The sequence below is a fragment of the Oncorhynchus nerka genome, linkage group LG17, assembly GCF_034236695.1.
Source record: "Oncorhynchus nerka isolate Pitt River linkage group LG17, Oner_Uvic_2.0, whole genome shotgun sequence".
Classification (NCBI taxonomy): domain Eukaryota; kingdom Metazoa; phylum Chordata; class Actinopteri; order Salmoniformes; family Salmonidae; genus Oncorhynchus; species Oncorhynchus nerka.
In genome coordinates this window covers 39,093,570-39,121,076 of record NC_088412.1, presented here as the reverse complement: position 1 = coordinate 39,121,076, position 27,507 = coordinate 39,093,570, and the positions used below count along the sequence as shown (strand labels likewise).

General features: G+C 42.8%; 1 protein-coding gene across 10 annotated transcripts in view; it reads right to left on the bottom strand.

The window, feature by feature from the left end:
* The window catches only part of LOC115145200 (CMP-N-acetylneuraminate-beta-1,4-galactoside alpha-2,3-sialyltransferase-like), a 103,501-nt gene that overhangs the window by 71,564 nt on the left and 4,430 nt on the right, over positions 1-27,507 (bottom strand). For all 10 annotated transcript variants that reach the window (XR_003865935.2, XR_003865934.1, XR_003865936.1 and 7 more), the window contains exon 3: positions 11,497-11,539. Coding sequence is in view for 6 of the 10 variants with exons in the window: in XM_029686561.2 (XP_029542421.1) it covers positions 11,497-11,539 (43 nt within the window). In the remaining 4 variants the exon portion in view is untranslated. The remainder of the gene's footprint in view (positions 1-11,496; positions 11,540-27,507) is intronic.

Genomic DNA, 27,507 nt, shown 5'->3' with positions numbered 1-27,507 from the left:
AACTGACTTGCCTAGTAAAATAAAGGTAAAAAAACAAACAAAAAAACAAAACATGGGGAGCAGTTGTTGGGGGATAACTGTCTTGATCAAGGGCAGAACAGCAGATTTTTCCACCTTGCCAGCTCTGGGATTTGAACCAGTAACTTTTCAGTTACTGGTCCACCGCTCTTAACCGCTAGGCTAGAGGAAAGGCCATTTCCTTCATGCTCATATTCTTATCTTGTATTATTTCTTATTGTTGTTGCATTGTCAATTAAGAACATGCAAGTAAGCATTCCGTTGGACAGTGTATACCCCCTCATACTCAATTGGCGGACTGTGGTCCGGATATGGACCCAGAAAGGGGTCTTTGGTCAGGTTTCAACCCCTGGTGTCATATAAACACAAATTAGACATGGAAAAATGTGTAGAATTGCAGGAATTTTGCATTAAAATGACTAAATGTTCTCTCCACTAACAAGAGTGCCTTAGACCGCTGCGCGAGCCCAAATAGTACTTGAGTACCCCTGGTGTATCCTGTACATACGACCAATAAAACTTGAAAAAAAAAGAGAATCTAAAAGCCTAAAAAGCTGCATAAGCCTTAAAAAAGAACCAGGAGTACGCTGTAAACGTGTAACAGTTAAGAACAAACAACCAGATCATTGAACCTTTGAATCCCTAATAAGATTGCAAAGGATAGATGTTGATGACAATTTGATGGCTCTTACTTTAAAGATCCTCAAATTATACTGTAAACATATATTTTCATTTCTTTAATAATGCATAAGAGCATTTATACCCTCCTAAAACTGTTTAGCCTCACATACCCGGAAACTGTTCTGACTGGAGCAGCTGTAGTGTAGCAGCTTTAGTAAGGGGCTAAATGGTAAAAAAAATCTGAAAATCTTTTCACCGAAAAGGGGGGCAGCCTCTCCGCGCTGTCGTTTATTTAACTCTCACCTCTATCCAATGATTCAGTGATAAAGGATGAATCATGTACAGTAGTGATCATTTTGATTAAACTTCCATTAAAGATGAATTGTTGACATTTTATTTGCATATCAAATTAAAATAGTAAAAACATACATGTTTTACCTAATTTTCAAACTCAGTAAAATGTTAATTATATGAATCTGAAACTTGATTGAATGACTTATGCATCTAATTAATTATGTTAGATGTTTAAATAATCACTTTACCTATCTTTATTTTGCCATGAACTTGTTTTGGCATTTAACTTGTTTTAGTATTGACATTGCCATTTAAAAGTAGTCAACTGGGTGGGTTTCCTATGGGCTGGGAGTGATCAGCCGATGATCAGAGAGCATTGTCTTCTTCAGACTGAGTGGCTTATGGTTTGTAAACAAAAGATTAAGGTAATATCCAGGAGCCAAAACCAAGATTTATACCAGGATATTGGTCCCAAGATCCAGACCCGGTGAGTTGAAACCATGACAAGTTAAAGACTGAATTTATGTAGTCTTCCATACCACTAGATCAAGAGTCCATGGGCCCTTACTTCAATTGTAAGAACATCAAAGTATGTGAACCCTTTGTAAATACCTGAATTTCTGCATAGATTTGTCATAAAATTTGATCTGATCTTCATCTAGGTCACAACAATAGACAAACAGTCTGCTTAAACTAACACAAACAATTAAACGTTTCATGTCTTTATTGAACACACCGTGTAAATATTCACAGTGCAGGGTGGAAAAAGTATGTGAACCCTTGGATTTAAAAACTGTGTGACCCTCCTTTTGCAGCAATAACCTCAACCAAAAGTGTTCTGTAGTGGTGGATCAGAGCTGCACAATGGTCAGGAGGAATTTTGGACCATTCCTCTTTACAAAACTGTTTCAGTTCAGCAATATCCTTGGGATGTCTGGTATAAACTGCTCTCTTGAAGTCAAGCCACAGCATCTCAAATCGGGTTGAGGTCAGGACTCTGACTGGGCCACTCCAGAAGGTGTATTTTCTTCTGTTGAAACCATTATATTGTTGATTTACTTCTGTTTTGGGTCACTGTCCTGTTACATCACCCAACTTCTGTTGAGCTTCAATTGGCGGATAGATAGCCTAACATCCCATTGAGCACATCTGGGACCTGTTGGATCAGAGGGTGAGGGCTAGTGTCCGGGAACTTGCAAGTGCCTTGGTGGAAGAGTGGGGTAACATCTCACCGCAAGAACTGGCATACTAGGTGCAGTCCATGAGGAGATGCACTGCAGTACTTAACGCAGCTGGTGGCCACACCAGATACTGACTGTTACTTTTGATTTTGACCACCCCTTTGTTCAGGGACACATTATTACATTTCTGTTAGTCACATGTCTGTGGAACTTGTTCAGTTTATGTCTCAGTTGTTGAATCTTGTCATGACCATACAAATATTTACACGTTAAGTTTGCTGAAAATAAATGCATTTGACAGCGAGAGGACGTTTCTTTTATGGCTTGAGTTTATATTTTATATTTTTCAAAGTAGCCACGTTTTGCTTTGATGACAGCTTTGCACACTCTTGGAGAACGGATAACCTCCACATGTGTGGTTCCCACCGTGAAGCATGGAGGAGGAGGAGGTGTGATGGTGTGGTGGGGGGGTCTTTGCTGGTGACACTGTCAGTGATTTAGAATTCAAAGCACACTTAACCAACATGGCTACCACAGCATTCTGAAAGCGATATGCCATCCCATCTGTTTTTGGGACTATCTGTAACAGTTTTCGTCTGGTGAGGGAGAGGAGGACCAAAATGCAGAGTGGTAAGTGTTCGACATATTTTAATAGAAAAACTGAACACTACACAAAATAATAACGAAGCGAAAACGAAACAGTTCTGCCAGGTGAACATACACTAAACAGAAATTAAACACCCACAACCAAAATGGGGAAAACAGGCTACCTAAGTATGATTCTCAATCAGAGACAACGAACGACACCTGCCTCTGATTGAGAACCATACTAGGCCAAACGCATAGAAATATAACAACCTAGAAAAAAGAACATAGACTACCCACCCAAACTCACGCCCTGACCAACCTAACACAAAGACATAAAAAAGGAACTAAGGTCAGAACGAGGTCAGAACGTGACACGATCATATGTTTTTCAACAGAATAATGACCCCCCAAAAATCGAGGCTGCGTAAGGGCTATTTGACCAAGAAGGAGAGTGATTGAGTGCTGCATCAGATGACCTGGCATCCACAATCACCTGACCTCAACCCAATTGAGATGATTTGGGATGAGTTGGACCGCAGAGTGAAGGAAAAGCAGCCAACAAGTGCTCAGTATATGTGGGAACTCCTTCAAGACTGTTGGAAAAGCATTCCAGGTGAAGCTGATTGAGTAAATACCAAGAGTGTGCGAAGCTGTCAAGACAAAGGGTGGCTACTTTGAAGAATCTGAAATATAAAATATATTTTGATTTGTTTAACACTTTTTTTTTTATTAATACATGATTCCATATGTGTTATTTTATAGTTTGTCTTCATTATTATTCTACAATGTATAAAGTAGTACAAGTAAACCCTTGAATGAGTAGGTGTGTCCAAACTTTTGACAAAATTGACAACAATGTGTAATTTTGGTCATAAAGTCAGTCTCGTTCAAAACTGAGATTTTTCGAGATGAGAGGAAAAAATTGTATGTCACAGAATGAAGGGTACCGTAACCGTTTTCTTGGGTTGGGTTTATTTGGATCCTGTCAACATGCCCACAGCTGGCAGTACCCAAGTAATCATCAATTTGGAGTGCAGGTTGTTACCGGTTTTGTTTTTTACATTTATTGTTTTGAGATTGGACTTTAGCACATATAGCACATTAGCATGTAGGGCGCAGCTGGATTGTACCTCCAAAATGAAGGACTGGGCTGCTACAATGTCTCGCAGAATCTTCACCGGTTGCCTTACAGTCGGCTTGTACCGCAGGGTTCATATCTCTGCAGAGTGGCAATGCTTTTTAAGCAGCCGGTGAAGATACTGTGAGATATTGGGGCATCCCAGGCCTTCATTTTGGAGGGTGTTTTGCCTTTGTCTGACACTTCAGCAACTGGTTACAGTGTGTTAGTACAAGACATGGGAGATGGTTGCATGGAAGTTCCTTTGTATAATATGGAACTTAAGTCTGAACAAGTTACGTTATCATTGGAGTGAGGCCTATCCTACCGGTGAAGGGGGTCTCATTCATTTTGGGAAACAATGTGGCTGGAGGGAAGGTCGTTCCAAATCCTGTCGTTTGTAAGGAACCCAGAGTAGAGAAAGCTGATGGGTTATCAGAAAAGTGCCCTAGGGTGTTCCTAGTTTGTGTCGTTACACATACTATGTCTAAGAAAGTCGCCGGGAGCAAGTCTAGTGTTGAGGAGCGATCCCACCCTGGTCGATCTGTCCGAGACATTTATGGGTGATCTGGATTTTGCTAAACCCCCTGAGTTGACCTCTCCTTTGAAAACCCCAAAGGTGAGCAAGTATCTTTTAGGACCACTGAAGGAATAGAGGGTCCCCACAGTTGACACTTGAAGCAGCTGATTGCAGAACAGAGTAAAGATGTTTCCCTCACCCCTCTTTTTGCTAAGATACTGAAAGTGGCTAGCTCAGGGCTCTAGTTGTTTTGAGAGACCTTTAGTTGGCGCTCCCTATTTGATTTCTAGAAAAACATTCCTTTGTCTAAAATATATATTTTTTTTATTGCTTCCCGTCTTTAAGTTTGGTGTGGGATTTTATTTTGTTTGCCTCTTCTTGAGCAAATTTACTGGATGCTCATGGTGGGTCTTTCCAGTTGTTGTTGCTAGTCAACTTTCAGTAGACAACCCCATGAGTGTCTTTCAGAACGCCTCCTAAAACCCCACCTGTTTTGGTTGTTGGTCAGTGACCGTCAGTTCCCCCTCGTGTTTGGGCATCATTTTTGGTTTTCTTGCTGGGGAACGTAACAAGTTGCACGTCTGGTTTTACAGCGCCTCAGAATGGACCTTGAATGGGAGTCTATGGGTGCGTTCTGAGCGGATCCCTTTTCTCAAGTTGGTGACCATCGTTGGTGTGTGTTGCATTATGGGGATACAAGTTCCGACTCCGCAGTTGTCAGGCTCTTCATCAACTTTATCCTGCAGTCACCGCATGCATTGTGGGAGGCTCGTTTGTCAACCAATCATTAGGGTGTTTTTCGTAGACCCACGCGAACGTGACCAAAGACATGACTGAAACAGGAACCAACTTTGCCACAATTCATGTATACAATAGAAATGTACAAATTAATGTGATATTTTAGGTTCTCTTTCACCAATGTAATATACAATGTACACACATACATTCTCAGTTGAGAAGTGTGTGATATGGTGGCTGGAGAACAACCTTTTATAAAGAATGGCAACGCTGCCATATTGCACTTAGCCTTGCTGTTAGAAAACCAGACCAGTGTCAGACTTGGCTGTCAGATGCACCTCCCCCAACTTCACTCCTCGACTTTTTTCATCCACTCAAATGAGCACTTGTGACTATTTTCATCCACTCAAATGAGCACTTACGGCAGGAGCGTCAAACAGCCGCCAGTTTTTATTGGCTAATCTCTGTCCATCACCATCTAGTGCAACCCTTAGAACCTCCCCCCTACATTGTGGACTTCAAAGTTCAAGCAGCGCAAGTGATTTAAGGAAGTGAGTTAGAAAATCTGAAAGTACGCATCTTAGAAATAGTTTTTACACGTAAACTTTATATGCCCAACTCAATTGTGCTTCCCCAAAATAATATGGTTCATGTGATAGAACATCTTGTTTTCCACTCGCTTCCACAGCCACAAAGTAAAAATGGACAACAAAAATGTGCTTTTTGGTCATAATTTAAGGTTAGGGTTAGGCATAAGGTTAGCAGTGTGGTTAGTGTTAGCTTTAAAATCAGATTTTAAGAAGAGGCATTTTAGAAATAGGCAAGGTTTATGACTTTGTGGCTGTGTTAATTAGTGACAACCCTCTCCCGCCTCGATTTAGAGCCGCGCCTCTTAACAGAATTTGAATTGATTAGCATGTCACTCAGTAAATCCACTACCCCTGAATTCCAAACAGTCCCACACTGTTACCAGGCTCTATGCGCCAGCAATTCAAGCCTTGGGACGAGTTTATCCAAAGTCAAACCAACTTTGCCACGGTCACGCACCAGCCGGCTGAAGCTAATTGGCTAAATCATTTGTTTAACTCTTACCACCTACGAACACACGAGACACCCACATCAAACCACAACCCTCAACCAACTCACGGTTTAATTCAGTCATGGCTGCTATCATTTCTTAATGAACCAAATCTAAAACGAGGAACTAAATCAGGAAGTGCCCCAGGAATTACAGTATCCCTCTGTTTCCAGCAAGCTAAATATATCCCCAAGAGGCCCCTAAAATTATTAGGAAAATGTTTTCTAGTCGAGGTGGGGCTGGTCGTTGGTGAGGGCACCAGTTGTCAACAGATCAATTAAGTAAAGAGAAAACAGTTGCCCTCACAGACAGTCTGTGTCCCAAATGGTAAATCTATTCCCTTCATAGTGCACTACTTGTGACCAGAGCCCTATAGGCCCTTGTCAAAAGAAGACATAGGGTGCCATTTGGGAAGCAAGCCAGAGTGCCAGGCCCATATTCTGAAAACCATGCACATTGATATTAATTACTGCTCTGAACAGAAGATTTGAACCTCATCGTGAATAACCTGTTCAGTCCATAGCTTAGTCTAATAAACAGACAAGCCAGAGGAACTACATCAGTTGGGGAAAAGTAGGGCACAACACCATAGCATTGTAATACTAATCTATTCCACTTAGCAGACACGTTTGCATTTTATGAATGTGATCCCTGGGTCGTTCCACCATCTCAGATTGTTCTGAAATAGTTTGTTGTTAGAAACAGATAAGATTAGCATTCCTGCAACATTATTTTGTTGAAATATAATTTAATTAACCTAATTGATTGCACCTAAATTGGCCATTTTAATTCATAAGATCCATATAATATTGAATAAATATAGTACCTAACTAAACTAACAATGTATATAATATATAATATCAGTTTTCTATATTTAACAAGTAGTATGGAGCGGCGGCTCTGAGTATTGTTTCTTCATACTATGTAATGCACAGTATTCTCAGTGAATTGGTGATGTTTTTTCCCCCCTGTTCAGAGAAATTTCTCATTGAAGTTGTTGGGTTTGTCCCGTCCTACATCCTGAATCCCCCCCATTGTTAAAGGGAGAGTTCACTCAAATTACATTGGTTTTCTTAAGCAGAAAAACTGTAAGCAGCCTATGGACCAGAGGGGTATCCTACGAAGCAGGTTTGAGGAGTTAGTGAGGTAACTTTGGTCAACTCTGGAATCAAATTGGGATAACCGTTCATCACTGAAAGTCACTCAATAAGCCATCAGCTAAAATATTTCAGATTGTAAATTAGTCTTGCGGTCAGCAATCTAAACTTGCAGTAATCATGGTCTAATTTCCGACCGGGCAGCCCCCATTTGATTTTGTTAGTCACTCACAGTCAGATATCATAATAAAAACTGCAAACATTTCTCTCCACCCCATGGTAAAACGTGTAGAATTGCAGAAAATGTTGGGGCCCCCAAAAGACTGACTGCATGTGGTATGGATGTGGGTACGCGGACCCATGAGCCACTGCGGCCCCCCTTGGTGACTGATTTTTTTTGTTGTTGACCCCCACTCGCATCAAATATGCCCCTCCCTGCATTGAACATTTAGCATTGACAGAATGCATTTTAGACTTCAAGCACAGTAACACTTTTGTATGACTTAATAGAATGATTTTATCGATAGGAGTGGGGGAAAAAGGTGCTTGTGGTTGTGCATTCATAAGCACACAAAAGCACATCAAAGTCGGCATTAACGAGAAGTAATCAAATAAAAGACAACACTACTAAAAGCCTATTTCACACGATAGCCTGCTGCATTTGCAATAACTTTTCTTTCATTTAGACTTTGGCACAAATTAAAATGTGGCACTGACTCGCTCATGGATTGACGTTTCAGCATTGTCTCAATGAAGAGTTTGGCACTCGACTAGCCATGTGTGACATGCACGCACAGTTGCATGCCTGCTAGAGTTAGTGGCAGGGGGACAAGCAATATCCACCGCCGTAGTATGGATGAAGACTGAGCTGAAATGTGAAGCTAACTGAAGCTGGTTAGCTTTAGAAAACCCTGAGTAGATCTAGCTTGCTTCGTTGGCAATGTTCCCTGTTATTGTCAGCACTGAGCAAATTTCACGTCTTCTGAACGCAAACGTCCGGCGCGCGTTTACTGTGAACACTAAGGCTGTACTTGCTTTAAGTTAGTTTTAAACCATGGCCAAGTAAGTAACCGTGGCTATTTGATCCGAATGGCCTACCATAAAAAACAATGGAGAAAAATGCATCCCATAACATTAATATGGAAACAGCTGTTCTATCATTCAGCCCACAGTAGCAGCAAATGTGTGGCGTTAAATGTTGGTCTACATTCCGTGAGACTTTTGAAAAAAACATGCCGGGTTTGACATTAACCTGTTTATCCACTTGTCCTTCAGACACGGAGGTGACTGAAAATGTTGTTTCATGCAAGAAACCACTTTACAAAATAAAATGCATTATTATTCCCATACCATTATTACAGAGAACCAGACAAATTATGCCTATTGGCTACTTAGCTTATTCAAGACCGTCTCAAAATACAACACTGCCCTTTTAACACACAAAAAAGCTCTTTACCTGACTTGCTTTTCAAAGTTGTCTAGAAATGCACACATTTTGTGTTCTTGTAGTAAGCAATCACTCCCACATTCTTGACTAGAAATTAGCTATAACAAGGCTAATAACTCATTAACTAGCAAATAATATGATCAAATGTGCACAGGTGGCTGGCTATATGCAGCTCTCGCTTTGATCTCAAAACAAGCACGTCTACTCGTGACCGCTCATGCTGTAAACACAAAACAGTTGAAAGTGAGTGGCACAGATCCATATATGGTAATGCATATTTGCATATTAGGCCTACTTTAGCTCTGACTGGTTATGGCATGTAGTGTCTATGTAGAGTGTGGGCTGAGTCGTGCCTGTCAATGCAATTGAATCCTACTCCAATGCACTCAGCCTACAATAAAATCGATTGCAGTTAGTTTTGCATACTAAGTCTTGCATAGTTGTTTTGTGTCAGTATGTTACGTTGAAAGTGGCTAATATTGTGTTGATTTGAGCACAATTCCCATGGTAAAGCAAAACGTTGATAGTGTTAACTAAATGAGAACTCTAGAAAGTTGAGCTCAATCTCGTACTTCTCTGCGCAGGCTGTTATTTCTTCTGCGCCAGCAGTCTGCTAGGGAGCTGGTATAACAGCAACCCAAGCTTTGGTTTGTTTACCTGGCAACTGTTTCAAATGCTAACTTTTTTTTGCACCTGTCACAAATCAATGCAAGTACCTGGACCATTTCTTTGGAAATTCTGCTAGGTACTATAATTATTGAATATTATATGAATCCTATAAATTAAAATGGCTAATATGGGTGAAATCAATTAGCTTAACTTCTCAGAGATCAAATAATATTTCAACAAAATAATGATTCCGGAATGCTTCATTTTTTTCTAACTACAGAAACGATTTCAGACAAATCTGGGTGTCATGACTTGCAGAAATGAAATGAACGACCCCCCTGTGAGAAGGGAAGCCACAACCTTGACGTTGCTAGTATCATGCTCGTACGTATAACTAATCAATTTAATCGTTAACAAACACACTAAAACACACTAAAATAATTCTCTTGTGAAATACTTGTGATAAGGAGCCGAAGCAGTAACAGTCTTAAGAGTTTGATGACTGTCGAGGCTAACGAAAACATACACTGCTCAAAAAAATAAAGGGAACACTTAAACAACACAATGTAACTCCAAGTCAATCACACTTCTGTGAAATCAAACTGTCCACTTAGGAAGCAACACTGATTGACAATACATTTCACATGCTGTTGTGCAAATGGGATAGACAACAGGTGGAAATTATAGGCAATTAGCAAGACACCCCCAATAAAGGAGTGGTTCTGCAGGTGGTAACCACAGACCACTTCTCAGTTCCTATGCTTCCTGGCTGATGTTTTGGTCACTTTTGAATGATGGCGGTGCTTTCACTCTAGTGGTAGCATGAGACTGAGTCTACAACCCACACAAGTGGCTCAGGTAGTGCAGCTCATCCAGGATGGGACATCAATGCGAGCTGTGGCAAGAAGGTTTGCTGTGTCTGTCAGCGTAGTGTCAGAGCATTAAGGCGCTACCAGGAAACAGGCCAGTACATCAGGAGACGTGGAGGAGGCCGTAGGAGGGCAACAACCCAGCAGCAGGACCGCTACTTCTGCCTTTGTGCAAGGAGGAGCAGGAGGAGCACTGCCAGAGCCCTGCAAAATGACCTCCACCAGGCCACAAATGTGTCTGCTCAAACGGTCAGAAACAGACTCCATGAGGGTGGTATGAGGGCCCGACGTCCACAGGTGGGGGTTGTGCTTACAGCCCAACACCGTGCAGGACGTTTGGTATTTGCCAGAGAACACTAAGATTGGCAAATTCGCCACTGGCGCCCTGTGCTCTTCACAGATGAAAGCAGGTTCACACTGAGCACATGTGACAGACGTGACAGTCTGGAGATGCCGTGGAGAACGTTCTGCTGCCTGCAACATCCTCCAGCATGACCGGTTTGGCGGTGGGTCAGTCATGGTGTGGGGTGCCATTTCTTTGGGGGGCCGCACAGCCCTCCATGTGCTCGCCAGAGGTAGCCTGACTGCCATTAGGTACCGTGATGAGATCCTCAGACCCCTTGTGAGACCATATGCTGGTGCGGTTGGCCCTGGGTTCCTCCTAATGCCAGACAATGCTAGACCTCATGTGGCTGGAGTGTGTCAGCAGTTCCTGCAAGAGGAAGGCATTGATGCTATGGACTGGCTCGCCCATTCCCCAGACCTGAATCCAATTGAGCACATCTGGGACATCATGTCTCGCTCCATCCACCAACGCCACATTGCACCACAGACTGTCCAGGAGTTGGCGGATGCTTTAGTCCAGGTCTGGGAGGAGATCTCTCAGGAGACCATCCGCCACCTCATCAGGAGCATGCCCAGGCGTTGTAGGGATGTCATACAGGCACGTGGAGGCCACACGCACTACTGAGCCTCATTTTTTTTGTTTTAAGGACATTACATCAAAGTTGGATCAGCCTGTAGTGTGGTTTTCCACTTTAATTTTGAGTGCGACTCCAAATCCAGACCTCCATGGGTTGATACATTTGATTTCCATTGATCATTTTTGTGTGATTTTGTTGTCAGCACATTCAACTATGTAAAGAAAAAGGTATTTAATAAGAATATTTCATTCATTCAGATCTAGGATGTGTTATTTTAGTTTTCTCTTTATTTTTTGAGCAGTGTACATGAACGTCATGTAGTCAAAACACATAAAGCAAGGTGAAGGGGTAAAACACAACACACTGGAAAAGAGAATGTATTAAGGGAATACTTACAGATTACCATCCAACTTCAGCAAGAATCCCTGTTTGTCATACACTAGAGCGAGAAAGAGAGAGAGAGCGACAGAGTGAGATTAAGTAAATGTTGATGGCTAGAGAACAAGGAACAAAACATTGCAAAACAGATGAAATACAAACTAAAACAAAAAGTGTAGTAATCAATGTTTACTTTCTTTCCTATTAATTTAGTTGTGGATCATCTATAGACGAGGTGCAATGAAGCTTAAAAGAACAACTAGTGGAAAGCAATGAGAGAATTACATTTTTGTTAAGTTTCTGTTGGAGCCTGGGTCATAGGAAACGTCATGGATCATGAGGCAGTAGCTATTTCTACTTATGACATGGACACATGAATCTCTTACGACATGGGTACATTTTCAACTTCATAAAAACATGTCTGTCTGCAATCTTCATATTATATTCATCATCAGAGGTCACTGGAGCTGTTCTTTAAACTGGTAATGACTGTGTCCTCTCTGCCCTTTTATTTTCAGGCCTGGTACATGACTTCATGTTCTTATGGGAGTGGAACAGTAACACAAAAAACATCATATTTGCTCTTCTCAATGGTCTGGCTGGCAAATGTGTCTAGACAAATGATGTGGTTTAGTTGAACTGATTTACCGAGGTCAGGACAACTTAATCTCAATCTTAGCTTTCTTCATTCAAAATACCATTGTTAAAAACAAGAAAACAAATTAGTTTTGAATCCAACATTTCCAGTTAAAACAAAGGTAAACAGAGGTCACACTTGTATTTGAAAAGCAGCAGAGCACTGTTCACCCACTTTCAAAACAGTACATTCAGTCAACAACAAAAAAAGGTACAGATCTTTAACATTTGCCCGGCAGAGTTCAATTAAATTGACACTGGAGTAGCCAGATCTAAGGCCTCTCATTAGTTACTCAAGTTATCCAGCTCTTTCATGGTGCTGCTATCTGCCTGCTAAAGCAAATAACTCTGTGCACCCTGCTGCTTAAAAGGAAATGAAGCACAAATAAAAAGAAGAGATCTTGGAGATCTTCAAGAACACTGAAGATAAATAAAGCTGTAAATTGATCTAATACCATCTGGCTGTGGGAGACTAGACCACAGTGTGTGGTGCAGTGTGTGTTAGAGGTCGACCGATTAATCGAAAATGGGGGCCGATTTCAAGTTTTAATTTAGGGCCGATTTCAAGTTTTCATAATAATCAGAAATCGGTAATTTTGGATGCCGATTTTGCCGTTTTTAAGAAAACATCAATTTTTTTTACACTTATTTCATCTTTATTTACTACGCAAGTCAGTTAAGAACACATTCTTATTTTCAATGACTGCCTAGGAACAGTGGGTTAACTGCATTGTTCGGGGCAGAATGACAGATTTTTAACTTGTCAGTTCAGGGATTCAATCTTGCAACCTTACAGTTAACTAGTCCAACGCTCTAATCACCTGCCTCACGAGTTGGGCGCCTATTACGCGAATGCAGTAAGAAGCCAAGGTAAGTTGCTAGCTAGCATTAAACTTATTCAATCATAATCATTAGTTATAACTACACATGTTTGATGATATTACTAGTTTATCTAGCGTGTCCTGCGTTGCATATAATCAATTCCGTGCGCATTCGCGAAAAAGGACTGTCGTCGCTCCAACGTGTACCTAACCATAAACACCAATGTCTTTCTTAAAAATCAATATATATATATATTTTTAAACCTGCATATTTAGCTAAAAGAAATCCAGGTTAGCAGGCAATATTAACCAGGTGAAATTGTGTCACTTCTCTTGCGTTCATTGCACGCAGAGTCAGGGTATATGCAACAATTTGCCAGAATGTTACGTAATTATGACATAACATTGAAGGTTGTGCAATGTAACAGGAATATAAAATAAACATCTGTTCCGTATTTCACTGAAAGAATAAACGTCTTGTTTTCGAGATGATAGTTTCCGGATTTGACCATATTAATGACCTAATGCTCGTATTTCTGTGTGTTATTATATTATATTATAATTAAGTCTGATTTGATAGAGCAGTCTGACTGAGTGATGGTAGGCACCAGCAGGCTCATAAGCAGTCATTCAAACAGCACTTTCATATGCATTTTGCCAGCAGCACTGCTGTTTATGACTTCAAGCCTATCAACTCCCGAGATTAGGCTGGTGTAACGATGTGATGTGAAATGGCTAGCTAGTTAGCGGGGTGCACACTAATAGACTTTCAAATGTCACTCGCTCTGAGACTTGGAGTATTTGTCCCTCTTGCTCTGCATCGGTAACGCTGCTGCGAGGGTGGCTGTTGTCGTTGTGTTCCTGGTTCGAGCCCAGGTAGGAGCGAGGAGAGGTACGGAAGCTATACTGTTACACTGGCAACACTAAAGCGCCTATAAGAACACCCAAAGGTATATGAAATACAAATGGTATAGAGAGAAATATTCCTATAATAACTACAACCTAAAACTTCTTACCTGGGAATACTGAAGACTCATGTTAAAAGGAACCACCAGCTTTCATATGTTCTCATGTTCTGAGCAAGGAACTTAAACGTTAGCTTTCTTACATGGCACATATTGCACTCTTACTTTCTTCTCCAACACTTTGTTTTTGCATTATTTAAACCAAATTGAACATGTTTCATTATTTATTTGAGGCTAAATTGATTTTATTGATGTATTATCTTAAGTTAAAATAAGTGTTCATTCAGTATTGTTGTAATTGTCATTATTACAAATACATTTAAAAAATCGTCTGATTTAATCGGTATCGGCTTTTCAGTCCTCCAATAATCTGTATCGGCGTTGAAAAATCATTATCGGTCGACCTCTAGTGTGTGTGTATGTGTGTGTGTGGGAAGAGTGCTGTGGTGACAGGTTCATTGAGTGCTGATGGGATTGAGAGGTTTGTTGTGAAGTGTGGTGGGTTAGTTGGGGAGGAGATAAATAGGTGCTTCTTAATATTGCTGGGCAGAGAGTGAGATTTGTTCTAGCAGCAGTTTCCTGATGGAAAGCAGCAAGCCTCTAGCCAGCTACCTCTGGGCTCTAGATTCCGGGGTCTGGAAATCAGGGGAGCTCATGGGTCCTGCTCTTACAAAGATATATCTCTTAACTGCAGGATGGATTTTGGTCGACTATGGGTGTTTCTATGGCACGTTTTCATTTCCTATGTCAAGGTCATTAATGAGGTTGAATGATCCACATTTGGTTATGAAATTCAAAAGAAGGCTGGTTCTCAATGTACAGTGAATCACTAAAACATTAAAGGTGAAGTCTTACATATACATCCAAAAGAGAAATACTGAATGAAATTGTACATTTCCAGCCATTCTTTTACTATAAAATTTAGATCGAAGATAATTGTCTTTGAAAGCGAGCAGTCGCATCCGGAGCGAGCAGTCGCATCCGCACTTCGGTCTGCACTTCGGTCTGCAGGTAGTATAACTTTTCATTACATTTCATTACATTTCATTATAGTACAACGGTTTGATTTGTCTAATCTTAGCAATTTCTTCTTAGCTAGCTACATAGCCGTCTTTGTATCAAAGATAATTGCGTAATTATCGTATTTCGTCGTCCTAACGTATCTGCCCAGCAGCTAGCCAGCTAGCTAACGCCCACAGTCTACATAGCTAGCTACATAGCCGTCTCTGTATCAAAGATAATTGTGTAGATAATTGTGTGGTCTAGAGCGATTTTCTAGGTTACCTAGCCAGCTATTGTCGTTCTTTTAACGCAACGTAACGTAATCAACACTGCTAGCTAGCTAGCCAGCTAGCCCCTGAATCAACAACGCAGCCAGCTATTTGTCGTCCTTAACGTAGGAGACACTGCTAGGTAGCCAACAGCTAGCCAACGTCTACCGATTAGAACTCAACAACCCGGTCGCATTCCGCCTCGCTCCACAGGTAGTATCACATTTTCATTTCATTTCATTACAGTACAACGGTTTGATTTGTTTGATCGTAGCTAGCTACATAGCTAGCTACATAGCCGTCTCTGTATCAAAGATAATTGTGTAGTCTAGAGCGATTTTCTAGGTTACCTAGCCAGCTATTGTCGTTCTTTTAACGCAACGTAACGTAATCAACACTGCTAGCTAGCCAGCTAGCCCCTGAATCAACAACGCAGCCACTGCCAGCTAGCCTACAAAGTCAACAACGCAGCCACTGCCAGCTAGCCTACTTCAGCAGTACTATATCATTTTTAATCATTTTAGTCAATAAGATTCTTGCTACGTAAGCTCAACTTTCTGAACATTCGAGACGTGTAGTCCACTTGTCATTCCAATCTCCTTTGCATTAGCGTAGCCTCTTCTGTAGCCTGTCAACTATGTGTCTGTCTATCCCTGTTCTCTCCTCTCTGCACAGACCATACAAACGCTCCACACCGCGTGGCCGCGGCCACCCTAATCTGGTGGTCCCAGCGCGCACGACCCACGTAGAGTTCCAGGTCTCCGGTAGCCTCTGGAACTGCCGATCTGCGGCCAACAAGGCAGAGTTCATCTCAGCCTATCCCTCCCTCCAGTCCCTCGACTTCTTGGCACTGACGGAAACATGGATCACCACAGATAACACTGCTACTCCTACTGCTCTCTCTTCGTCCGCCCACGTGTTCTCGCACACCCGAGAGCTTCTGGTCAGCGGGGTGGTGGCACCGGGATCCTCATCTCTCCCAAGTGGTCATTCTCTCTTTCTCCCCTTACCCATCTGTCTATCGCCTCCTTTGAATTCCATGCTGTCACAGTTACCAGCCCTTTCAAGCTTAACATCCTTATCATTTATCGCCCTCCAGGTTCCCTCGGAGAGTTCATCAATGAGCTTGATGCCTTGATAAGCTCCTTTCCTGAGGACGGCTCACCTCTCACAGTTCTGGGCGACTTTAACCTCCCCACGTCTACATTTGACTCATTCCTCTCTGCCTCCTTCTTTCCACTCCTCTCCTCTTTTGACCTCTCCCTCTCAGCTTCCCCCTACTCACAAGGCAGGCAATACGCTCGACCTCATCTTTACTAGATGCTGTTCTTCCACTAACCTCATTGCAACTCCCCTCCAAGTCTCCGACCACTACCTTGTATCCTTTTCCCTCTCGCTCTCATCCAACACTTCCCACACTGCCCCTACTCGGATGGTATCGCGCCGTCCCAACCTTCGCTCTCTCTCCCCCGCTACTCTCTCCTCTTCCATCCTATCATCTCTTCCCTCTGCTCAAACCTTCTCCAACCTATCTCCTGATTCTGCCTCCTCAACCCTCCTCTCCTCCCTTTCTGCATCCTTTGACTCTCTATGTCCCCTATCCTCCAGGCCGGCTCGGTCCTCCCCTCCCGCTCCGTGGCTCGACGACTCATTGCGAGCTCACAGAACAGGGCTCCGGGCAGCCGAGCGGAAATGGAGGAAAACTTCGCCTCCCTGCGGACCTGGCATCCTTTCACTCCCTCCTCTCTACATTTTCCTCTTCTGTCGCTGCTGCTAAAGCCACTTTCTACCACTCTAAATTCCAAGCATCTGCCTCTAACCCTAGGAAGCTCTTTGCCACCTTCTCCTCCCTCCTGAATCCTCCTCCCCCTCCCCCTCCTCCCTCTCTGCAGATGACTTCGTCAACCATTTTGAAAAGAAGGTCGACGACATCCGATCCTCGTTTGCTAAGTCAAACGACACCGCTGGTTCTGCTCACACTGCCCTACCCTGTGCTCTGACCTCTTTCTCCCCTCTCTCTCCAGATGACATCTCACGTCTTGTGACGGCCGGCCGCCCAACAACCTGCCCGCTTGACCCTATCCCCTCCTCTCTTCTCCAGACCATCTCCGGTGACCTTCTCCCTTACCTCACCTCGCTCATCAACTCATCCCTGACCGCTGGCTACGTCCCTTCAGTCTTCAAGAGAGCGAGAGTTGCACCCCTTCTGAAAAAACCTACACTCGATCCCTCCGATGTCAACAACTACAGACCAGTATCCCTTCTTTCTTTTCTCTCCAAAACCCTTGAACGTGCCGTCCTTGGCCAGCTCTCCCGCTATCTCTCTCAGAATGACCTTCTTGATCCAAATCAGTCAGGTTTCAAGACTAGTCATTCAACTGAGACTGCTCTTCTCTGTATCACAGAGGCGCTCCGTACTGCTAAAGCTAACTCTTTCTCCTCTGCTCTCATCCTTCTAGACCTATCGGCTGCCTTCGATACTGTGAACCATCAGATCCTCCTCTCCACCCTCTCCGAGTTGGGCATCTCCGGCGCGGCTCACGCTTGGATTGCGTCCTACCTGACAGGTCGCTCCTACCAGGTGGCGTGGCGAGAATCCGTCTCCTCACCACGTGCTCTCACCACTGGTGTCCCCCAGGGCTCTGTTCTAGGCCCTCTCCTATTCTCGCTATACACCAAGTCACTTGGCTCTGTCATAACCTCACATGGTCTCTCCTATCATTGCTATGCAGACGACACACAATTAATCTTCTCCTTTCCCCCTTCTGATGACCAGGTGGCGAATCGCATCTCTGCATGTCTGGCAGACATATCAGTGTGGATGACGGATCACCACCTCAAGCTGAACCTCGGCAAGACGGAGCTGCTCTTCCTCCCGGGGAAGGACTGCCCGTTCCATGATTTCGCCATCACGGTTGACAACTCTACTGTGTCCTCCTCCCAGAGCGCTAAGAACCTTGGCGTGATCCTGGACAACACCCTGTCGTTCTCAACTAACATCAAGGCGGTGGCCCGTTCCTGTAGGTTCATGCTCTACAACATCCGCAGAGTACGACCCTGCCTCACACAGGAAGCGGCGCAGGTCCTAATCCAGGCACTTGTCATCTCCTGTCTGGATTACTGCAACTCGCTGTTGGCTGGCTCCCTGCCTGTGCCATTAAACCCCTACAACTCATCCAGAACGCCGCAGCCCGTCTGGTGTTCAACCTTCCCAAGTTCTCTCACGTCACCCCGCTCCTCCGCTCTCTCCACTGGCTTCCAGTTGAAGCTCGCATCCGCTACAAGACCATGGTGCTTGCCTACGGAGCTGTGAGGGGAACGGCACCTCAGTACCTCCAGGCTCTGATCAGGCCCTACACCCAAACAAGGGCACTGCGTTCATCCACCTCTGGCCTGCTCGCCTCCCTACCACTGAGGAAGTACAGTTCCCGCTCAGCCCAGTCAAAACTGTTCGCTGCTCTGGCCCCCCAATGGTGGAACAAACTCCCTCACGACGCCAGAACAGCGGAGTCAATCACCACCTTCCGGAGACACCTGAAACCCCACCTCTTTAAGGAATACCTAGGATAGGATGAAGTAATCCTTCTCACCCCCCTTAAAAGATTTAGATGCACTATTGTAAAGTGGCTGCTCCACTGGATGTCATAAGGTGAATGCACCAATTTGTAAGTCACTCTGGATAAGAGCGTCTGCTAAATGACTTAAATGTAAATGTAAATGAAAGATATACTGTATTTCAACATGTGGACATACCATAGAAGATTGAACTGGTGGCAGTTTGGAAATGTTATAAAATGTTGGGAGGTGATGGATTTCAATAAATTAAATATATACCGGTAGTTTCAATAATACAGTGAATGACCACTTATCATCTGATATGCCAGATACACTATTTACAGCAGTTGCACTCAATTCTAGATGTTTGTTAATCAAATGTAAGCACACCTAAGTGAGTACTATGAGAAAGCCAGGCTTTTGAAAATGCATATGAGTTCCTAAGATTGACAAAACCTCCCAACATGGATGCCGGGTTTATATGTGGCAGGGTTGGCTTAACTCTAAACCTTAATCTATACTACCTGAGTGAAATAATCGTCCCACGTAGAAAAAACTATCCAGGTCTTTCTCTGAAACACAAGAGTTAAGTAACGAGTTAAGCCCCAGGGTAATAAGTGTTCAGTTAGATATCGCTGGACAAGCCCTCCTATCCAAGGGAAAAACCATAGAAATATAATTGCTTGCCATGGGCCCATCCATCACAGAACAATGACTTGAATGGGAATGTTCGTTGTAGAAATGTTATTTCTATGTGGAAAACACAGTGTGAAAACAGGTGGTTGATTGAGTAGTGTTAGTCATAGGGTGTGACATAAACAAGAATCCATATTAACCATCACCCTCATAATTTCCACTAACACTACCAGCACGCTTTGTAACGCCTGTCTTCAGAAGGAGTGGACCAAAGCGTAGCGTAAAAGTGTTCATGATTATTTTATTAACAAAAAACACTCGAACAAAGTAACAAAACGAAAGCGAACAGCTCTGTCAGGTAACGGAGACAAAACAGAAAATAACTACCCACAGACACAGGTGGGAAAAAGGCTGCCGAAGTATGATTCCCAATCAGAGACAACGATAGACAGCTGCCTCTGATTGGGAACCATACTCTGCCAAAACAAAGAAATAGGCAACATAGAATGCCCACCCCAAATCACACCCTGACCTAACCAAATAGAGAAATAAAATGGCTCTCTAAGGTCAGGACGTGACACCCTCTCTCAGAAGAGCACATCCATCTCCTGTTCTGTTGCTCCTAGGCAGCTAGGCTCTACCGCCAACATCATCATTCACTGTCGTCTCAGCCTGCCATTTTACAAAGTGTTGGACGATATTGCAAATCATGAGATTAAGCAATAACCCTATTAAAAATGAACAAATTAAAGCTGTGATGACAGGATGATTAAAAGAGAAGTAATTCAATCAAGTTTACACAGTTGAAGGGAAAGGTTTAAGGGTTTGGTTTGCACATCATTGGACATTGAGGAGTCCAAACAAGTGAATAATACACATTCTGCCAAGTCCAAACTACCTCCTGAGAGGTGCAATGCTTGATAGTGGGTTCATAGGAAAACAAGCTATTGTTGTAGAACAAGCTGTTAGTTAGGGGATGTGTCCCAAATGGTACCCTATTCCCTATGTAGTGTACTACTTTTGACCAGGGCCCATAGCACTCTGGTTAAAAGTAGTGAATTATGTAGAGAATAGGGATGCAGCCTCAAATCATGGATGAGGACCATTTTTAAAGAGGTACACCTTACAAACCACATAAAAGAAAGTTCAACACACCCAACAGCGACACCGCAGTTGGCGTAAATGTACCGTAAAATCAGGACAGGGGGTGTGAGGTTGTTGAGTTGCTCTCACAATATCTGTTGTTTGAGGATACCTGTTAGCCTGCTAAACTTTCTTTCTTTGGCTCATCTGCCAAAAAGCTTAAACACTCAGAGTAAAGTTAAATGCACTAATCTCCAAACGTTTACTTGGTTTTTACATAATGGGCTATTTTCAAATCAAGCCTGGACTCAGGTTGGCAGAGAACAAGAAGCCCTACGGCATCATGCTTGGCTCGCTCCTTCCATCCCTTTTCTGAACTTGGAAACTCAACTTGCATCTGTGGAGAGTGGTGAACAAACATATCTCCCAAATTGCTAACAAATGCTGATATGCCTGAGGTACAGGAATCATTTTCCGCTTTGAAATATGTGTATTTTCACAGACCCTGGGTGCTAGTTGACAGAGTGAGAGGAAGGACATAAGAGAACGATAGAGAAGAGTAGTGTTGTTCTTGTTTCTCCTGAGTTAGACATTTAACCTAAACATGTAACTTTAAAAAAACATCATGATTTTGTACATAACTGTACAAAATACTGTACAAAATAAACACGACAAAGTCGTGTAATGCTCTATAGCTGTGTAGTTACGTTGTAGGCCTACTGTACGTTGTTACATATAACTTCAGTTAGCCTATTCCGGTAATTGCATAGGAATAAAGTTAAACCATTTTGTTATTACGCAGAGAAAATCTCAGGCTGGAATAACATTATTTAACAGTATAATAATTACTTGAAAGTAAGACTTGCCTAGGAGATTTCGAAACAAAAGTCTCCTTTGTGTCTTTTATACTGATAACAAGTTCAAACAGGTGCCATTAATACAGGTAACGAGTGGAGGATAGAGGAGCCTCTTAAAGAAGAAGTTACAGGTCTGTGAGAGCCAGGAATCTTGCTTGTTTGTATGTGACCAAATACTTATTTTCCACCATAATTTGCAAATAAATTCATTAAAAATCCTACAATGTGATTTTCTAGATTTTTTTTTTCTCATTTTGTCTGTCATAGTTGAAGTGTACCTATGATGAAAATTACAGCCCTCTCTTAAATGATGTTTCTAGAGACAATATCTCTCTCATTGTCACTCAAGCCTAGGTTTACCTCCTCCACTGGATTCACATTCTACCATACTTTTGTCTGTACTTTATGCCTTGAATCTATTCTACCGTGCCCAGAAACCTGCTCCTTTAACTCTCTGTTCCGAAAGTACTAGCCGACCAGTTCTTATAGCCTTTAGCCGTACCCTTATCATACTCCTCTGTTCCTCTGGTGATGTAGAGGTTAATCCAGGCCCTGCAGTGCCTAGCTCCACTCCCATTCCACAGGAACTCTCATTGGTTGACTTCTGTATCCTTAAAAGCCTTGGTTTCATGCATGTTAACATTAGAAGCCTCCTCCCTAGGATTGTTTTATTCACTTCTTTAGCACACTCTGCCAACCCGGATGTCCTAGCCATGTCTAAATCTTGGCTTAGGAAGACCACCAAAACCCCTGGCATTTTCATCCCTAACTATAACATTTTCAGACAAGATGGACCTGCCAAAGGGGGCGAAGTTGCAATCTACTGCAGAGTTCTGTCTTACTATCCAGGACTGTGCCCAAACAATTTGAGATTCTACTTTTAAAAATCCACCTTTCCAGAGACAAGTCTCTCACCATAGCTGCTGCTATAGACTACCTTCTGGCCCCAGATGTGCCCTGGACACCATATGTGAATTCTTCAGCGCTCCTGCTGTTAGGTGACCTAAACTGGGACATGCTTAACACCCCGGCCATCCTACAATCTAAGCTTGATTGCCCTCAATCTCACACAAATTATCAATGAAACTACCAGGTACAAACCCAAATCCGTAAACATGGGCACCCTCATAGATATCATCCTAATCAACATGCCATCCAAATACTGTCATCAACCAGGATCTCAGCAATCACTGCCACATTACCTGCGTGCGTAATGGGTCTGCGGTCAAATGCTCCCCAAAACACTTCAGCGAGCAGGCCTTTCTAATCGACCTGGCAGGGGTATCCTGGAAGGATATTGACCTCATTCAGTTAGTAGAGGATGCCTGGTTATTCTTTAAAAGTGCTTTCCTCACCATCTTAAATAAGCATGCCTCATTTAAAAAATGTAGAACCAGGAACAGATATAGCCCTTGGTTCACTCCGGACCTGGCTGCCCTTGACCAGCACAAAAACATCCTGTCGCGTACTGCATTAGCATCGAATAGCCCCGCGATATGCAACTTCCAGGGAAGTTAGGAACCAATATACACAGGCAGTTAGGAAAGCAAAGGCTAGCTTTTTCAAACAGAAATTTGCATCCTGTAGCACAAACTCCAAAAGTTCTGGGACACTGTAAAGTCCATGGAGAATAAGAACACCTCCTCCCAGCTGCCCACTGCACTGAGACCAGGAAACACTGTCACCACTGATAAATCCAAGATAATTGAGAATTTCAATAAGCATTTTACTACAGCTGGCCATGCTTTCAACCTGGCTACCCCTACCTCGGTCAACAGCTCTGCACCCCCCACAGCAACTTGCCCAAGCCTCCCCCATTTCTCCTTCACCCAAATACAGATAGCTGATGTTCTGAAAGAACTGCAAAATCTGGACCCCAACAAATCAGCAGGGGCTTGACAATCTGGACCCTCTCTTTCTAAAATGATCAGCCGAAATTGTTGCAACCCCTATTACTAGCCTGTTCAACCTCTCTTTCGTATCATCTGAGATTCCCAAAGATTGGTGTCAGAGCAGCTCACTGATCACTGCACCTGTACGTAGCCCATCTCTAAATAGCCCATCCAACTACCTCATCCCCATATTGTTATTTATTTATTTTGCTCCTTTGCACCCCAGTATCTCTACTTGCACATTCATCTTCTGCACATCTATCACCCTAGTGTTTAATTGCTATATTGTAATTATTTCGCCACTATGGCCTATTTATTTCCTTACCTCCCTTATCCTACCTCATTTGTACACACTGTATATAGACTTTTTCTATTGTATTATTGACTGTATGTTTATTCATTCCATGTGTAACTCTGTGTTGTTTGTGTCGCACTGCTTTTGTTTTATCTTGGCCAGGTCGCAGTTGTAAATGAGAACTTGTTCTCAACTATCTACCTGGTTAAATAAAGGTGAAATAAAAATAAATAAATGTGAAAGACGGCAAAGAGGAAACATTGCCCTCAACCACTAAAAGTATCAACTAGTTACTTTACAAGTAACCTCGTCCGCAGGCTATTGTGTACAGCACATGTAAGCCTGGGAAATCAACGATTCAAAGTTGGCCTTAAGCTGATTTAAGCCAATGCGCCGGTAGTAACTCCTGGTCTTTCTGTATTGGCTAATGAAGGCTAAGTTTGACTCGTTGGTCCACCAGACTCTTCGCACATTTAGACAAGTGTCTAGGAACAAGATTACTGTACAAGAAAGACACCCAAGTTGTGTTCAGTGGAGCACACCATAGCAAAATATTTTGCAACCGTTTTTAAACCCCGGTATTAAATGCTTTAGTGAATCAAGTTGAATCTGTAAGAAGCTAGATGGCTAATGCTGGTATACAAAAGCGCTTGTCTTTATGCTATGAAAGAGTAGGGCAGACACTATCGCATGAAAAAAGATATTTAAGCTTTCCATCGCAAATTAAAGACACAAAATAATGGTTGTGCAAATAATAGATAGAGAAGTAGAGGCACCAGTTCTAGCTGGTTCCAACATTACTACATGGTGTGATAAAACATGTCAGTTTATTGCTAATGACAATAAACAAACAGCCTTTGAAGAATCAAAATCATTCTGGGGACAAAAAGCACAACTGAAAAGAACAGAGTATATAGAGTATAGTCGCATCAAATAAATGGATTGATAATCCATTAGTATCGTGTCACAGCATTTGTTAAAATACACTGCAGTTTTGCAACTCCAACTTATTAAGTAGCCTACATGTCCCTCTTGTCCGGTTTTTCGTTTCAAGGTGTTTCAGATGAGCCCACCACTGCAATCTCAATCTGCGATGGAGCCTATTTAACATATGCACATGCCAGATGTAGTATTAATATTTTATATTTTATTGGGATGCCCAATTAGCTACTCTTCCTGGGGTCGAAACAGGAAAGAAAACACAACAAATAAAATGCAGAAAATACATCATACACTTAGTGTACAAAACTTTAAGAACAGCTATTTCCATGACAGACTGACCAGTTGAATCCAGGTGATTGACGTCACTTGTTAAATCCACTTCAAATCAGTGTAGATGAAGGGGAGCAGAAAGGTTAATGGTGGATTTTTAAGCCTGGAGACAATTGAGGTCAAAGGATTTGCAAGTAGAGCTCCGAGACAGGATTGTGTCGAGGCACAGATCTGGGGAAAAGTACAAAAAATGTCTGCAGCATTGAAGGTCCCCAAGATTCTTAAATGGAAGGATTTTTGAACCACCAAGACTCTTCCTAGAGCTGGCCGCCCGGCCAAACTGAGCAATCGGGAAGAAGGTCTTGGTCAGGGAGGTGACCAAGAACCCGATGGTCACTCTGACAGAGCTCCAGAGTTCCTCTGTGGAGATGGGAAAACATTCGAGAAGGACAACAATCTCTGCAGCACTCTACCAATCAGGCCTTTATAGTAGAGTGGTCAGACGGAAGCCAGTCCTTAGTAAAAGGCACATGACAGCCCGCTTGGAGTTTGCCAAAAGGCACCTAAAGGTCTCTCAGACCATGAGAAACAAGATGATCCGGTCTAATGAAACCAAAATTCAACTCTTTGGCCTGAATGCCAAGCGTCACTTCTGGAGGAGACTTGGCACCATCCCTACGGTGAAGCATGGTGGTGGCAGCATCATGTTGTGGGGATGTTTTTCAGCGGCAGGGACTGGGAGAATAGTCAGGATCGAGGGAAAAATGAATGGAGCAAAGTACAGAGAGATCCTTGATGAAAACCTGCTACAGAGGGCTCGGGGCCTCAGACTGGGGCAAGGTTCACCTTCCAACAGGACAATGACCCTAAGCACACAGCAAGACAACGCAGGAGTGACTTTCAGACTGGTCTCAATTTCCTTTCGTGGCCCAGCCAGAGCCCGGACTTGAACCCGATGGAACATCTTTGTAGAGACCTCAGAATAGCTGTGCAGTGACGCTCCCCCTCCAACCTGACAGAGCTTGAGAGAGAAGAATGGGAGAAACTCCTCAAATACAGGTGTGCCAAGCTTGTAGCATTATACCCAAGAAGACTCGAGGCTGTAACCGCTGCCAAAGGTGCTTCAACAAATTACTGAGTAAAGGGTCTGAATACTTATGTAAATGTGATATTTTTTTTATACATTTGCTAAACTGTCTATAAACCTGTTTTGCTATGTCATTATGGGGTTTTGTGTGTAGATTGATGAGGAAAAGGGCTGTAAACATAACAAAAAGTGGAAAAAGTAAAGGGGTCTGATTACTTTCCGAACGCAATGTAAGTGCCTTTGAGCGGTGTATGTTAGTCGGTGCCAGACGCACCGGTTTGTGTCAAGAACTGCAACGCTTCTGGGTTTGTCATGCTCAACAGTTTCCCGTGTGTATCAAGCATGGTTCACCACCCAAAGGACATCCAGCTAACTTGACACAATTGTGGGAAGCATTGTAGTCAACATGGGCCAGCATCCCTGTGGAAGACTTTTGACACCTTGTAGATTCCATGTCCCAATGAACTGAGGCTGTTCTGAGGGCAAAGGGGGTGCAACTCGATATTAGGAAGGTGTTCCTAATGTTTTGTACACAACAACATAATACAATACAATGCAAAATACAATCCAAAATGTATAAAAATGTCTGTCTCTTCACAGTCCCCATTGTGCCGTAATGTGTTCTTTTATCAGTTTTTTTTTTTAAATCTGATTTTATTGCTAGCTTGAGTTACCTGGGGAGGCAGAGAGTTCCATGTAGTCATGGCTCTATTTAATACTGTGTGTTTCTCAGCCTCTGTTCTGGACCTGGGGACTGTGAAGAGACCTCTGGCTGCATGTCTTGTGTGGTACCGATGAGTGCCCGAACTGTGACAACTGCTTCAACAGACAATTCAGTACTGTTAACCCATCAACACCTTGCACAAAGTCCAATAGTGATGCAGTCAATCTCTCCTCAACTCTGAGGAGAGAGTGACATGCATACCACTGACATTTGCCCTCCGTGTACATCTAAGCGCAATACGTGCTGCTCTGTTCTGGACCAACTGCAATTTTCCTATGTCCTTCTTTGCCGCACATGACCAGACAACTGGGCAGTAGTCTAGGTGCGACAAAACCAAGGCCTGCAAGGACCTGCCTGGTTGGCTGAGATGCCAAGAAAGCAGAACAATGCCTTATCATGGACAGACCTCATCCCATTCTAGCAACCATTGAGTCTATATGTTTTGACCATGACAGCTTGCTATCTAGGGTTACACCTAGCAGTTTAGTCTCCTCAACTTGCTCAATCGTCACATTATTAAGTAATAGATCTAGATGAGGTTTAGGGTTGAGTGAGTGATTTTTCCCGAAAACGATGCTTTTAGTTTTTTAGATATTTAGCACCAGCCTATTGCTAGTTACCCATTTTAAAACTGACTGGAGCTCTATGTTAAGGGTGTCCGTTACTTATTTTACTGTCTTAGCTTACGTGTATACGGTTGAATTGTCAGAGTACATAGACACACAGGCTTTATTCAAGGTCAGTGAAAGGTCATTCGTAAAAACAGAAAACAATAATTACCCAAGCCAGCTGCCCTTGTGGTTCACCACACTCTGGTAACTGTCATTCCATGATGAGGCAGAGGATGTAAATCCATAACGCCTACGTTTTTTCACCAAGAGGTTATGATTGATGATATCAAAAGCTGCATTGAATACAAACAAAACAGCTCCCACAAACTTCTTATCATTTTCTTTCAGCCAATCATCAGGAATTTGTGTCCGTGCCGAGCATGT